General features: G+C 39.8%; 1 protein-coding gene across 5 annotated transcripts in view; it reads left to right on the forward strand.

Moving 5' to 3' along the window:
* Mug2 (murinoglobulin 2) overlaps nt 1–15,554 on the forward strand; it is a 79,240-nt gene that overhangs the window by 50,441 nt on the left and 13,245 nt on the right. For all 5 annotated transcript variants that reach the window (XM_006505699.2, XM_006505700.2, XM_006505701.2 and 2 more), the window contains 6 exons: nt 1,789–1,947; nt 2,587–2,662; nt 6,386–6,569; nt 13,609–13,837; nt 14,583–14,709; nt 14,960–15,081. In XM_006505699.2, coding sequence (XP_006505762.1) covers nt 1,789–1,947; nt 2,587–2,662; nt 6,386–6,569; nt 13,609–13,837; nt 14,583–14,709; nt 14,960–15,081 — 897 coding nt within the window. The remainder of the gene's footprint in view (nt 1–1,788; nt 1,948–2,586; nt 2,663–6,385; nt 6,570–13,608; nt 13,838–14,582; nt 14,710–14,959; nt 15,082–15,554) is intronic.

Genomic DNA, 15,554 nt, shown 5'->3' on the forward strand with positions numbered 1-15,554 from the left:
TTTTTTTTTTTTCCTGTTATTATCCTTTGAAGGGCTGGATTCATGGAAAGATAATGTGTGAATTTGGTTTTGTCGTGAAATACTTTGGTTTCTCTATCTATGGTAATTGAGAGTTTGCAAGTTATAGTAGCCTGGGCTGACATTTGTGTTCTCTTAGTGTCTGTATAACATCTGTCCAGGCTCTTCTGGCTTTCATAGTCTCTGGTGAAAAGTCTGGTGTAATTCTGATAGGCCTGCCTTTATATGTTACTTGACCTTTCTCCCTTACTGCTTTTAATATTCTCTCTTTATTTAGTGCATTTGTTGTTCTGATTATTATGTGTCGGGAGGAATTTATTTTCTGGTCCAGGCCATTTGGAGTTCTGTAGGATTCTTGTATGTTCATGGGCATGTCATTCTTTAGGTTTGGGAAGTTTTCTTCTATAATTTTGTTGAAGATATTTGCTGGCCCTTTAAGTTGAAAATCTTCATTCTCATCAGCTCCTATTATCTGTAGTTTTGGTCTTCTCCTTGTGTCCTGGATGTTCTGGATGTTTTGACTTAGGATCTTTTTGCATTTTCCATTTTCTTTGATTGTTGTGCTGATGTTCTCTATGGAATCTTCTGCACCTGAGAATCTTCTTCCCTTGTACTCTGTTGCTGGTGCTCGCCTCTATGGTTCCAGATTTCTTTCCTAGGGTTTCTATCTCCAGCGTTGCCTCACTTTGGGTTTTCTTTATTGTGTCTACTTCTCTTTTTAGGTCTTGGATGGTTTTATTCAATTCCATCACCTGTTTGGTCGTGTTTTCCTCCAATTCTTTAAGGGATTTATGTGTTTCCTCTTTAAGGTCTTCTACCTGTTTAGCTGTGTTCTCCTTTATTTCTTTAAGTGAGTTATTAAAGTCCTTCTTGATGTCCTCTACCATCATCATGAGATATGCAAGCTCTCCTCTTGCAGGGAAGGTGCCCAGATATCTGGTGTTCAAACCTGCCTCCTGGCAGAAGTTGTGTTCCACTCCCCTGACGTCTTACGATCCCGTGGGGGTTCCTGTGTGAGTTCTTGCTGGTGTCCGGAGACTCCTGAGCAAGGAACCTCAGTGCTGGAGTGGACCGGAAGTGACTTGTGCCCCTGATCATGCCGGGTTATCTGCTTCCCTAGTTAATGCAGTTTCAGGTCCCACAGAATTGGATTGGTGCAGACGCTGTGTTCCACTCACCAGAGGTCTTAAGATCCCGTGGGGGATCCTGATTGGGTCTTTGTGGGTGTCCGGAGACTCCACGGGAAAGGAACCCCTGTGCTGGAGTGGATTGGAAGGTGAAATTACCAGTCTTAAACTAACATGTAAATTAAACCAATATTAAATTAAGTTCAATGATGAGATTTTATGAAGCTCATGCAGAACATGCTTCGGGAAGCATCCTGCTAAAATGTTTTCATTTTTTTGATTTTTACTTTCCCCAAGTCTATTCAACAGAGATTTCTTGAGCAGTTGTTTTTAGCTGACAAATACTGGCAATTCCTTTAAAAAATGAAAGGGTTATTTAAAGGGGTTGGAGTTCCCTTGCTCACACCACCCTGCCATCTCTGTGCACTGGGTGCCTTGTACTATTGATGAGAAGAGCTATTCTTGGACATTCAGGTATTTGTAGTCCTCACATTTATTTGGGGAGGGGGGGAGGGTGAGTATGTTCCAAGAAAGAGGGTCCTGCCAAAACCAACAAGTCAGTCAACTCAGGAACCACAATGTTAGCCAAGGCTAACTAGGAAATTGCCCCCCATATCCTGCCCTCATCTCTTGTCTCTTACAGATATACAATCTGCCAGGTATGCAGCACAACAAATTCATTCCAAGTTCCAGTCTGTCTGAAGACCGAGAAGACTGTATACTGTACAGTTCATGGGTGGCTGAGAAGCACACAGACTGGGTACCACATGGAAGAGAGAAGGATGTCTACAGATATGTGGAGGTAAGCCCTATTATCTACCAACATGCTGCTCTGTGAATTATTTAGGTTTAATGAAATGCAATATTAGTAAAGAATTTTAGGCTCAGGCCAGGGATATAAGTCACTGTCAGAACCTTGTATGTGTTGGTTCATGGGTTCAAATCCTAAGCATTCCAAAATCTACATCTTGGAAAGTGGCCAGGCTGGACAATTATTTTTTCTCTCTATTGAGGAATCTTGCATAGAGTGGTGGATATTATTATTATTATTATTATTATTACTATTATAAATGAATTTTCACACAGTCTTTCATTGAGTAGCTCTGGATGTCCTGGATCTTACTCTATAGACCAGGCTGGCCTCAAAGTCCTAGAGATCTGTCTGCCTGTGCCTCTCAAGTGCTGGAATTAAAGCATGCACCATCATGCATGGCTGTGAATGACTTCTAAAAGTAACAGTATTGTACCAGAAAGATGACCTGCATATGCCTCACTATAAATTATATGCCCTTCACTGTGTTCCCCAACAAGTCGGAGACAAACAATTTGAATAGGAATCCTACTTGAACATGCAAAACTATGTGAAATATTTACTTCAATATTTATACACATTTTTTCAGGAGTTTGAGCTATTTTAACTGATTAAAATTTTTCTTCCTAGGACATGGATTTAAAGGCATTCACCAACTTGAAGATCAAACTTCCTAAAATTTGTTTTGACTCTGCTCCAATGTCAGGTAAAATAACAAATCAGTATTTTCAGAACAAAATACGTGTGAATTGTTTATCAAAGCTTATAAAATAAAATTGCAGTGACAATCCAGTAAGAGAAAAAGAACTCAAGCATACTAGCGCAAAATGTGTCCAGATGTATGCTGCTACAAGGACGTTAAAGACTGGAAGTCCTTCCATCAATGTTAAAATAAGACAAAATGCAATCATTTTTGTGATATAGGATCATTGCACGAAGTGTGAAAAGGTGTATGCACAGACATATATTAACCAAGGAACCACTTAATCTTCCTCCTCCTCTCATCTGAGTCCCTTTCAGAGTGACTGCACCATTTGCATCCCTACCAACAGTGAATGAGGGCTCCCTTTCCCCTTGTCTTCTCCAGCCCTTGCTGTCAATCCTTTTACTGAACTTAGCCATCCTAAATGGGGTGAGATGGAATCTGGGTTGTTTTAATCTACATTTCGTGAATTGCTAGCATAACAAACACTGACAAAAGATGTGTCTTAACCTTTTAAAATTTCTTTTGAAACCACTGTTCAGATCCACACCTCATTCTTTAAGTCAGGGTGTTTGTTTTCTTAAGTCTTTGTTTTTAAATTCTTTACATAGTCGGAGTATCTATTCTCTATCAGATATATAGCTAACAAAGGTTTTCTCCCACTCTCTGGGCTTCCACTTCACTCAATTGATTGCTCCCTAGTGGTGCAAAAAGCATTTCAGTTTTGTGAGGTCCCCATTTGTCCAGTATTTACCTTAATTTCTAGAGTGAATGGGTCTTATTCAGAGTCCTTTCCTACTCATGTATTTTTTAGGGTTGCTGTCTATGGTTCTTCCCCCAGCAGTTTGAGGTTTCATGTTCAGGTCTTAGATGCATTTGGAGTTGATTATTGTGTGGGGTCATACATATAGGTCTACATTCATTCTTCTGTATGTGAGCATCCAGTTTTCCCAGAACCCTTTGTTGAAGATGCTGTCTTTCCCATGGGTTATGTTTTGAAATCTATGTCAGCTATCAGATGCCTGTGATTGCATGAGTGTGTTTGGGTCTTCTGTTATGTTCCATTGATCTACATGTCAATTTTTATGCCATTACCATGTAGGTTTTATTCCTATACCTCTGCAATTTAACTTAAAACCATGAAACCCTATCTTTATCATTATTTATATTCTAAACACTAAACTTTATTTTTATATCTGTGTTAACATAAAATAAAACATTATTGTGACTGGACTATATTAATTTTCCTCACAATGATTTGAAAGGAAATTGGAATATCTTCACACGTTTCTAAAAGCAAGAGGACCTGAGGCACTGTGACTACTCTAGACAATGGAATAATTTGGCAACTATCCCTGTAGCTGTTAAAGTAATTGGGTGAAGAACTTAAAACACTAGAAAATACTTAGTTCTTGAAGGCAAATATAAAGACCACAGTCAGGTTACAGGTTGTGGCTATCACAGGGAAGGTCCTATAGAAATGAAGCTCTGTGTGTGTATGTGAATTAAAATATTGAGAAAGATGTTCTAGGCTTGGAAATCAGCTGGGAAATACTTAGGGGAAGCCTTAACTAGGCCAGTGTGTATACTTGTCCTTGAAAAACAGCAGAGTACAGACTTTCTTTTTTTTAACCTTTTATTTTATTGGGTATTTATTTCATTTAAATTTCCAATGCTATCCCAAAAGTTCCCCCGACGCTCCCCCACCAACTCCCCCACCCACCCACTCCCACTTCTTGGCCCTGTCATTCCCTTGTACTGAGGTATATAAAGTTTGCATGACTAATGGGCCTCTCTTTCCACTGACGCCAACTAAGCCAATTCTGATTCATATGCAACTAGAGACACGAGCTCCAGGAGGATACTGGTTAGTTCATCTTGTTGTTGACCTATAGGATTGAAGATCCCTTTAGCTCCTTGGGTATGTTCTCTACCTCCTCCATTTGGGGTCCTGTGGTCCATCCAATACCTGACTGTGAGCATCCACTTCTGTGTTTGCTAAGCCACGGCATAGTCTCACAAGAGTCAGCTATATCTGGGTCCTTTCAGCAAAATCTTGCTAGTGTATGCAATGGTGTTAGCGTTTGGAAGCTGATTATGGGATGGATCCCTGATTATGGAAGTCTCTAGATGGTCCATCCTTTTGTCAGAGCTCCAAACTTTGTCGCTATAACTCGTTCCATGGGTGTTTTGTTCCCAGTTCTAAGAAGGGGCAAACTGTCCACACTTTGATCTTCATTCTTCTTCAGTTTCATGTGTTTTGCAAATTTTATCTTATATCTTGGGTATCCTAAGTTTTTGGGCTAATATCCACTTATCAGTGAGTACATATTGTGTGAGCTCCTTTGTGATTGTGTTACCTCACTCAGGATGATGCCCTCCAGGTCCATCCATTTGGCTAGGAATTTCATAAATTCATTCTTTTTAATAGCTGAGTAGTACTCCATTGTGTAAATGTACCACATTTTCTGTATCCATTCCTCTATTGAGGGACATCTGGGTTCTTTCCAGCTTCTGGCTATTATAAATAAGGCTGCTATGAACATAGTGGAGCATGTGTCCTCCTTACCGGTTGGAACATCTTCTGGATATATGCCCAGGAGAGGTATCGCGGGATCCTCTGGTAGAACTTTCTCCAATTTTCTGAGGAAACACCAGACTGATTTCCAGAGTGGTTGTATAAGCTTGCAATCCCACCATCAATGGAGGACTGTTCCTCTTTCTCGACATCCTCGCCAGCATCTGCTGTCACCTGAATCTTTGATCTTAGCCATTCTGACTGGTATGAGATGGAATCTCAGGGTTGTTTTGATTTGCGTTTCCCTGATGATTAAGGATGTTGAACATTTTTTCAGGTGCTTTTCTGCCATTCGGTTTCCTCTGGTGAGAATTCTTTGCTTACATCTGAGCCCCATTTTTTAAAGGGGTTATTTGATTTTCTGGAGTCCACCTTCTTGAGTTGTTTATATATATTGGATATTAGTCCCCTATCTGATTTAGAATAGGTAAAGATCCTTTATCAATCTGTTAGTGGTCTTTTTGTCTTATTGACAGTGTTTTTTGCCCTGCAGAAGCTTTGCAACTTTATGAGGTTCCATTTATCGATTCTTGATCTTACAGCACAGTTTATTGCTCTTCTATTCAGGAATTTTTCCTCTGTACCCATATCTTCGAGGCTTTTCCCCACTTTCTCCTCTATAAGTTTCAGTGTCTCTGGATTTATGTGGAATTCCTTAATCCACTTAGATTTGACCTTAGTACAAGGAGATAGGAATAGATCAATTCGCATTCTTCTACATGATAACCACCAGTTGTGCCAGCACCATTTTTTGAAAATGCTGTCTTTGTTCCACTGAATGGTTTTAGCTCCCTTGTCAAAGATCAAGTGACCATAGGTGTGTGGTTTCATTTCTGGGTCTTCAATTCTATTCCATTGGTCTACTTGTCTGTCGTTATACCAATACCATGCAGTTTTTATCACAATTGCTGTGTAGTACATCTTTAGGTCAGGCATGGTGATTCCACCAGAGGTTCTTTTATTCTTGAGAAGAGTTTTCGCTATGACAAAGATGTTACCCAGTCTCCTCCAAAATGAGTGATTCAGTGCATCACTGTTATAGTGTTAACAGTCAAGAAGAAACTGAAAATTCTGCTACATGTACACTACACCACTATGTTCCATTGAATTCTCTTACTATATTCATTTCTTCCATTGTAACTTCATAGGGCCTCGTGGGAAATTTGATCTTGCATTTAGTAGTGAAGTTTCTGGGACATTGCAAAAGGGATCAAGTAAAAGACCTCAACCTGAAGAGCCACCACGTGAAGACCCACCACCTAAAGATCCACTTGCCGAGACCATTCGAAAATATTTTCCTGAAACCTGGGTCTGGGATATAGTCACAGTAAAGTAAGTGATTTCTGCCGCAGACCCTATGGTCCCCTGTGCCTGCATAGAAAAAAGTCTCTAGAGTAGATGGGCAAGATTAGGATGTAGTGACAGACAGTCAAACAGATTTTCATTTGTATTATTTGAGCTGGGTATAATTTTTCTGTGTTTTCTTATATTTCTCTAGTTAATTTTATCATAAACAAAGGAAATTGGTCATTTAGAAAACCATAGCATATCAAACAATCCAGTATAAAATACATATATTTCCATTACTCCCAGAAAATGCACATAAAAACTATCACGTACCTGCCTGATAGTTAAAATTATTCAGGATCACCATATTGAGTAGTAGGTGGGGCAGTCTTCCTTGGAGCAGATTATGGGACTGCGACATGCAGTAAACTATAGAAGTCATACAACACTTTTTTTTTCTTTTTTAATATTTGTACTAGGTATTTTCCTCATTTACATTTCTAAGTCTATCCCAAAAGTCCCTCATACCCTCGCCCCCCACTCCGCTTCCTACCCCTCCTACTTTTTGTCCCTCACGTTCCTCTGTACTCGGGCATATAAAGTTTGCATTACCAATGGGCCTCTCTTTCCAGTGATGGCCGACTAGGCCTTCTTTTGATACATATACAGCTAGAGACAAGAGCTACGGGGTACTGGTTAGTTCATATTGTTGATCCACCTATAGGGATGCAGTTCCCTTTAGCTCCTTGGGTACTTTCTCTACCTCCTCCATTGGGGGCCCTGTGATCCATCCAATAGCTGACTGTGAGCATCCACTTCTGTGTTTGCTAGGACCCGTAATAGTCTAACAAGAGACAGGTATATCAGGGTCCTTTCAGCAAAATCTTGCTAGTGTATGCAATGGTGTCAGCGTTTGGAGGCTGATTATGGGATTAATCCCTGGATATGGCAGTCTCTAGATAGTCCATCCTTTTGTCTCAGCTCCAAACTTTGTCTCTGTACCTCCTTCAGTGTGTGTTTTGTTCCCAATTCTAAGAAGGGGCAAAGTGTCCAGACTTTGGTCTTCGTTCTTCTTGAGTTTCATGTGTTTCACAATTTGTATATTATATCTTGGGGATTCTAAGATTCTAGGCTAATATCCACTTATCAGTGAGTACATACCATGTGAGTTCTTTTGTGATTGGGTTACCTCACGCAGGATGATGCCCTCCAGGTCCAACCATTTGCCTAGGAATTTCACAAATTCATTCTTTTAAATACCTGAGTAGTACTCCATTGTGTAAATATACCACATTTTTTGTATCCATTCCTGTGTTGAGGGGCATCTGGGTTCTTTCCATCTTCTGGCTATTATAAATAAGGCTGCTATGAACATAGGGGAGCATGTGTCTTTTTTACCAGTAGGAACATTTTCTGGATATGTGCCCAGGAGTCATAATGCGGGATCCAATTTTCTGAGGAACAGCCAGACTGATTTCCAGAGTGGTTGTACAAGCTTGCAATCCCACCAACAGTGGAGGAGTGTTCCTCTTTCTCCACATCCTCGCCAGCATCTGCTGTCACCTGAATTTTTGATCTTATCCATTCTGACTGGTGTGAGGTAGAATCTCAGGGTTGTTTTGATTTGCATTTCCCTGATGACTAAGGATGCTGAATATTTTTTCAGGTGCTTCTGAGACATTAGGTATTCCTCAGGTAAGAATTTTTGTTTAGCTCTGAACCTCGTTTTTTAATGGGGTTATTTGATTTTCTGGACTCCACCTTCTTGAGTTCTTTATATATATTGGATATTAATCCCCTATATGATTTAGGATAGGTAAAGATCCTTTCTCAATCTGTTGGTGGCCTTTTTGTCTTATTGACCATGTGTTTTCCATTGTAGAAGCTTTGCAGTTTATTGAGGTCCCATTAGTCAATTCTCGATTTTACAGCACAAGCCATTGCTGTTCTATTCAGGAATTTTTCCTCTGTGCCCTAATCTTCCAGGCTTTTCCACACTTTCTCCTTGTACTTGCTAGTTTTGTGTCAACATGACACAGCTGGGGTTGTCACAGAGAAATGAGCTTCAGTTGAGAAAATGCCTCCATGAGATCCAACTCTAAGGCATTTTCTCAATTAGTGATCAAGGGGGAAAGGCCCCTTGTCGGTGGGACCATCTCTGGGCTGGTAGTCTTGGTTCTATAAGAGAACAGGCTGAGCAAGCCAGGGGAAGCAAGCCAGTAAAGAACATCCCTCCATGGCCTCTGCATCAGCTCCTGCTCCCTGACCTGCTTGAGTTCCAGTCCTGACTTTCTTTGGTGATGAACAGCAGCATGGAAGTGTAAGCCGAATAAACCGTTTCCTCCCCAACTTGCTTCTTGGTCATGATGTTTGTCCAGGAATAGAAACCCTGACTAAGACACTCCTCTATAACTTTCAGTGTCTCTGGTTTTATATGGAGTTCCTTGATCCATTAAATTTGACCTTAGTACAAGGAGACAGGAATGTATCAATTTGCATTCTTCTACATGATAACCGCCAGTTGTGCCAGCACAATTTGTTGAAAATGCTGTCTTTCTTCCACTGGATGGTTTTAGATCCCTTGTCAAAGATCAAGTGACTATAGGTGTGTGGTTTCATTTCTGGGTCTTCAATTCTATTCCATTGGTCTACTGGTCTGTTGCTATACCAGTACCATGCAGTTTTTTTCACTATTTCTCTGTAGTACAGCTTTAGGTCAGGCATGGTGATTCCACCAGAAGTTCTTTTATCATTGAGAAGAATTTTTGCTATCCTTGGTTTTTTGTTATTCCAGATGAATTTGCAGATTGCTCTTTGTAATTCGTTGAAGAATTGAGTTGGAATTTTGATGGGGATTGCATGGAATCTGTAGATTGCTTTTGGCAAGATAGCCATTTTTACGATATTGATCCTGCCAATCCATGAGCATGTGAGATCTTTCAATCTTCTTTAATTTCTTTCTTCAGAGACTTGAAGTTCTTATCATACAGATCTTTCACTTCCTTAGTTAGAGTCACGCCAATGTATTTTACACTATTTGTGACTATTGAGAAGGGTGTTTTTTCCCTAATTTTTCTCAACCTGTTAATTCCTGTGTAGAGAAAGGGCATTGATTTGTTTGAGTTCATTTTATATCCAGCTACTTCACCGAAGCTGTTTATCAAGTTTAGGAGTTCTCTGGTGGAATTTTTAGGGTCACTTATATATACTATTATATCATCTGCAAAAGTGAAATTTTGACTTCTTCCTTTCCAATGTGTATCCCCTTTATCTCCTTTGTTGTCGAATTGCTCAGGCTAGGACTTCAAGTACAATGTTGAATAGGTATGGAGAAAGTGGGCATCCTTGTCTATTCCCTGATTTTAGTGGAATTGCTTCCAGCTTCTCAGTATTTACTTTGATGTTGGCTACTGGTTTGCTGTAGATTGCTTTTATCATGTTTAGGTATAGGCCTTTAATTCCTGATCTTTCCAAAACTTTTATCATAAATGGGTGTTGGATTTTTTTTCAAATGCTTTCTCTGTGTCTAGGAGATGATCATGTGGTTTTTGTATTTGAGTTTGTTTATATAATGGATTACGTTGATGGATTTCCATATATTAAACCATCCCTGCATGCCTGGAATAAAACCTACTTGGTCAGGAAGAAGATTGTTTTAATGTCTTCTTGGTTTCGGTTAATGAGAATTTTATTGAGTATTTTTACATCGGTATTCATAACGGAAATTGGTCTGAAGGTCTCTATCTTTGTTGGATCTTTCTTGCTTAATTTATCAGAGTAATTGTGGCTTCGTAGAATGTGTTGGGTAGAGTACCTTCTACATCTATTTTGTGGAATAATTTGTGAAGAACTGGAATTAGATCTTCTTTGAAAGTCTGCAAGAACTCTGCACTAAACCCATGTGGTCCTGGGCTTTTTTTTTGGTCGGGAGATTATTAATGACTGCTTCTACTTCTTAAGGGGATATGGGACTGTTTAGATCATTAACTTGATCCTGATTTAACTTTGGTACCTGGTATCTGTCTAGAAATTTATCCATTTCATCCAGGTTTTCCAGTTTTGTTAAGTATAGCCTTTTGTAGAAGGATCTGATTGTGTTTTGAATTACTTCAGGGTCTGTTGTTATGTCTCCCTTTTCATTTCTGATTTTGTTAATTAGGATGCTATCCCTGTGTCTTCTAGTGAGTCTGGCTAAGGGTTTATCTATCTTATTGATGTTCTCAGAAAACCAGCTCCTCGTTTGGTTAATTCTTTGAATAGTTCTTCTTGTTTCCACTTGGTTGATTTCACCCCTGAGTTTGAATATTTCCTGGCATCTACTCCTCTTGGGTGAATTTGCTTCCTTTTTTCTAGGTGTGTTGTCAAGCTGCTAATGTGTGTTCTCTCCCTAGTTTCTTTTTGAAGGCACTCAGAGCTATGAGGTTCCCTCTTAGAAATGATTTACTTGTATCCAATAAGTTTGGGTATGTTGTGGCTTCATTTTCATTAAACTCTAAAAAGTCTTTAATTTCTTTCTTTATTCCTTCCTTGACCAAGGTATCATTGAGAAGAGTGTTGTTCAGTTTCCACGTGAATGTTGGCTTTCCATTATTTATGTTGTTATTGCAGATCAGCCTTAATACATGGTGGTCTGATAGGATGCATGGGACAATTTCAATATTTTTGTATCTGTTGAGGCCTGTTTTGTGACCAATTATGTGTTCAATTTTGGAGAAGGTCCCGTGAGATGCTGAGAAGAAGGTATATCCTTTTGTTTTAGGATAAAATGTTGTGTAGATATCTGTTAAGTCCATTTGTTTCATAACTTCTGTTAGTTTCACTGTGTCCCTGTTTAGTTTCTGTTTCCATAATCTGTCCATTGATGAAAGTGGTGTGTTGAAGTCTCCCACGACTATTATGTGAGGTGCAATGTGTGCTTTGAGCTTTGCTAAAGTGTCTTTAATGAATGTGGCTGCCTTTGCATTTGGGGCATAGATATTCAGAATTGAGAGTTCCTCTTGGAGTATTTTACCTTTGATGAGTATGAAGTGTTCCTCCTTGTCTTTTTTGATAACTTTGGGTTGGAAGTCGATTTTATTCGATATTAGAATGGCTACTCCAGCTTGTTTCTTCAGACCATTTGCTGGGAAAATTGTTTTCCAGCCTTTCACTCTGAGGTGGTGTCTTTTTCCCTGAGATGGGTTTCCTGTAAGCAGCAGAGTGTTGGGTCCTGTTTGTGTAACCAGTCGGTTAGTCTATGTCTTTTTATTGAGGAATTGAGTCCATTGGTATTAATAGATATTAAGTTAAAGTAATTGTTGCTTCCTTTTATTTTTGTTGTCACAGTTGGCATTCGTTCTTGTGGCTGTGTTCTTTTTGATTTGTTGAAGGATTTCTTGCTTTTTCTAGGGCATGGTTTCCATCCTTGTATTGGATTTTTTTCTGTTATTATCTTTGAGGGGCTGGATTTGTGGAAAGATAATGTGTGAATTTGGTTTTGTCGTGAAATACTTTGGTTTTTCCATCTTAGGTAATAGGTAATTGTGAGATTGTCTGGGTATAGTAGACTGGGCTGGCATTTGTGTTCTCTTAGTGTCTGTATAACATCTGTCCAGGCTCTTCTGGCTTTCATAGTCTCTGGTGAAAAGTCTGATGTAATTCTGATAGGCCTGCCTTTATATGTTACTTGACCTTTTTCCCTTACTGCTTTTAGTATTCTATCTTTATTTAGTGCATTTGTTGTTCTTCTTATTATGTGTCAGGAGGAATTTCTTTTCTGGTCCAGTCTATTTGGAGTTCTGTAGGCTTCTTGTATGTTCATGGGCATGTCTTTCTTTAGTATTGGGAAGTTTTCTTCTATAATTTTGTTGAAGATATTTGCTGGCCCTTTAAGTTGAAAATCTTCATTCTCATCTACTCCTATGATTCGTAGGTTTCGTCTTCTCATTGTGTCATGGATTTCCTGGGTGTTTTGAGTTAGGATCTTTTTGCATTTTGTATTTTTTTGATTGTTGTGCCGATGTACTCTATGGAATCTTCTGCACCTGAGATTCTCTCTTCCATCTCTTGTATTCTGTTGCTGATGCTCATATCTATGGTTCCAGATTTTTTTCCTAGGGTTTCTATGTCCAGCGTTGCCTCATCTGGATTTTCTTTATTGAGTCTACTTCCCATTTTAGGTCTTGGATGGTTTTATTCAATTTCATCACCTGTTTGGTTGTGTTTTCCTGCAATTCTTTAAGGGATTTTTGTGCTTCCTCTTTAAGGTCTTCTACCTGTTTAGCAGTGTTCTCCTGTATTTCTTTAAGTGATTTACTAAAGTCCTTCTTGATGTCCTCTACTATCATCATAGAATATATTATTAAATCCGGGTCTATCTTTTCGGGTGTGTTGGGGTGCCCTGGACTGGGTGGGGTGGGAGTGCTGGGTTCTGATGATGGTGAGTGGTCTTGGTTTCTGTTACTCAGATTTTTACATTGCCTTTCACCATATGGTAATCTCTCGAGTTAGTTGTTATAGTTGTCTTTGGTTAGAGCTTTTTCCTCCGGTGATTATGTTAGCCTCTATCAGCAGACATGGGAGACTAGCTCTCTCCTGAGTTTCAGTGGTCAGAGTACTCGTTGCAGGCAAGCACTACTCTTGCAAAGAATTTGACCAGATATCAGGTGTTCAAACCTGCCTCATGGCAGAAGTTCTGTTCCACTCATGAGAGATCCTAAGATCCCATGCAAAGTCCTGTCGGGACCTTGGGGGTGTCCACAGACTCAGCTCCCAGGGTTTGTTGGTGCTGGGGCCGACCAGAAGGCGTCATACAACACTTGTATTATATGTTGAATATGGGAAGTCAGAGAATACTTCAAATCTATGTTGAGATTATCATGAACATATGAACTTTGAAATGTTGTGGGTCTATTACTTGAGTTGGAAAAACAAGATTGCTGAAAGACCTTTTATTTTGCCATCTAGAGTCCCTGTTACACTGTTCCTTCCCTATCACTCCTTTGAAGGACTAAAGGAATAGTTTCTTGTCACACTCAGAGTCACCATCTCAGAGATAACTAATTCATGGGCTCACTTTCTGTGCTTTACACTCTTCCTCTCCAAGCTCCACAGGAGTGGCTGAAGTGGAAATGACAGTCCCTGACACCATCACTGAATGGAAGGCCGGAGCCCTCTGCCTATCCAATGACACTGGCCTTGGCCTCTCTTCTGTGGTACCTCTCCAAGCCTTCCAGCCCTTCTTTGTGGAAGTCTCATTGCCCTACTCCGTGGTCCGTGGAGAAGCCTTCATGCTCAAAGCCACTGTGATGAACTACCTCCCTACAAGCATGCGGGTGAACACCTTTCTGAATTCAGCATGACCAGAGGGGACGATTAGTGTGTGTAGATTTTAACTAAGACTTAATTTAAAAGAATAAATAACGTGGGGAAGAGTTTGTACAGGACTGGTCAGCAAGTAGTGCCAAATGTTTAAACAATTCCCATATGCTAGCTATATATACACAGCAAAGAGTTGCTCAAGAGTATGAACATGACATAAAATTAGGTGGTTTTGCCAGTATGTAAACAGCACATACTGTAGTAGCAGAGAGAGGATATTGCATGTAGCCTCTGTATATAATCAAAAGACATGGTCCATATATATGTATGAGGTTGTTGCCAGGATAAAATGATACATTGTTTTACAATGAATTTTTCTTTCATTAGATGGAGGTGTATACTTAAACCTGTTACATAAAAATCTAGTACATTAATGTGCTTCTGCCATCAAAATAAAACAAATATTAGTAGATATATATAATTATCCCCTTAATGGTTTGTGTAGATAATACATAGATGATAGCTAAATAACACTCTAGAAATGCATGTGCAAACGACATCTTTGCAAGCCTTCTGTGTCAACTTACGTGACATTTTAGGCATGTTTTCCAAACACATCCCCTCTCTTCTCTTTCTAACACAAATCCCCATAAGACTTTGGCCTACCTACTACCATGCATAACATGCTGTCCTTCCATGGTGAAAATTTTTCTTTTCATTTATTTATTTTGCTGCTTCTTTTTCCCTGTGGGGCCACAGATGAGTGTGCAGCTGGAAGCCTCTCCTGATTTCACAGCTGTCCCAGTGGGAGATGACCACGATTCTTACTGCCTCAGTGCCAATGGGAGGCACACCTCATCCTGGCTGGTAACTCCCAAGTCTTTAGGTGAGTGAAAATTTGTGAGGGGGATCTACCCAGAAAAGGTAAGTATTTCATTAGTTATTTTCTTCTCATTGGGTCCCAAAGAGGAAGCGCCCAGTCATTACTAACTCTGGTGTATGCTTACTACACCTTTAATACAAGACAAGCTCTTGGACCACTCCTAGAACCAAGGAGGCACTGCAGATCTAGGGGCTTTGGTAGGTGCCAGGTTCCTGGCAGATCTGAGCTCAGCTCTCTGGACTGTTTGTTTCAGGGAATGTGAATTTCTCTGTGTCTGTGGAAGCACAACAGTCCTCAGAGCCCTGTGGTTCTGAGGTGGCCACAGTTCCTGAAACTGGGAGAAAGGACACAGTAGTCAAAGTCCTGATAGTTGAGGTGAGTAAACCTTCCCGGTCAACAGTGTGCTGAGTCCAGAAAATGGAGCACTGTTGACTATATATAGATGAAAATTAAAAGATAATATCATGTGATCTTGAGATAGTTCATAGCTGGCAAGCACGTGCTTCTAAACAGATATGTGTTGTGCTTTCTTTTCCATTCCTAGGCTTTTAACTGAAGCTTAGGGGGCAAGGAGGATAATCTAAGCCAGTTTATCTTCTTAAGGTTATACTGCTTTCTTCTTATTATGTCTACCCCTTTGTCTGTGTTATCTTTCCCTATTGCCTTCTTTTTGACCTGGCATGCCCAGATTCTCACATGCTGAAGCCATTCCAGCCCATGGCCTCACAAGTAAATCTGTTTCTCAAAAGACAAAACAAAACCAAAAATTGCCTGCAACAATTCTGTGCTTGCACATTTGTTGTTTGCATACTCAGTGTTTGATTTCTCACGTCTGAATTTCCTATCTT

Source organism: Mus musculus, chromosome 6, assembly GCF_000001635.26.
Source record: "Mus musculus strain C57BL/6J chromosome 6, GRCm38.p6 C57BL/6J".
In the NCBI taxonomy this organism is placed as follows: domain Eukaryota; kingdom Metazoa; phylum Chordata; class Mammalia; order Rodentia; family Muridae; genus Mus; species Mus musculus.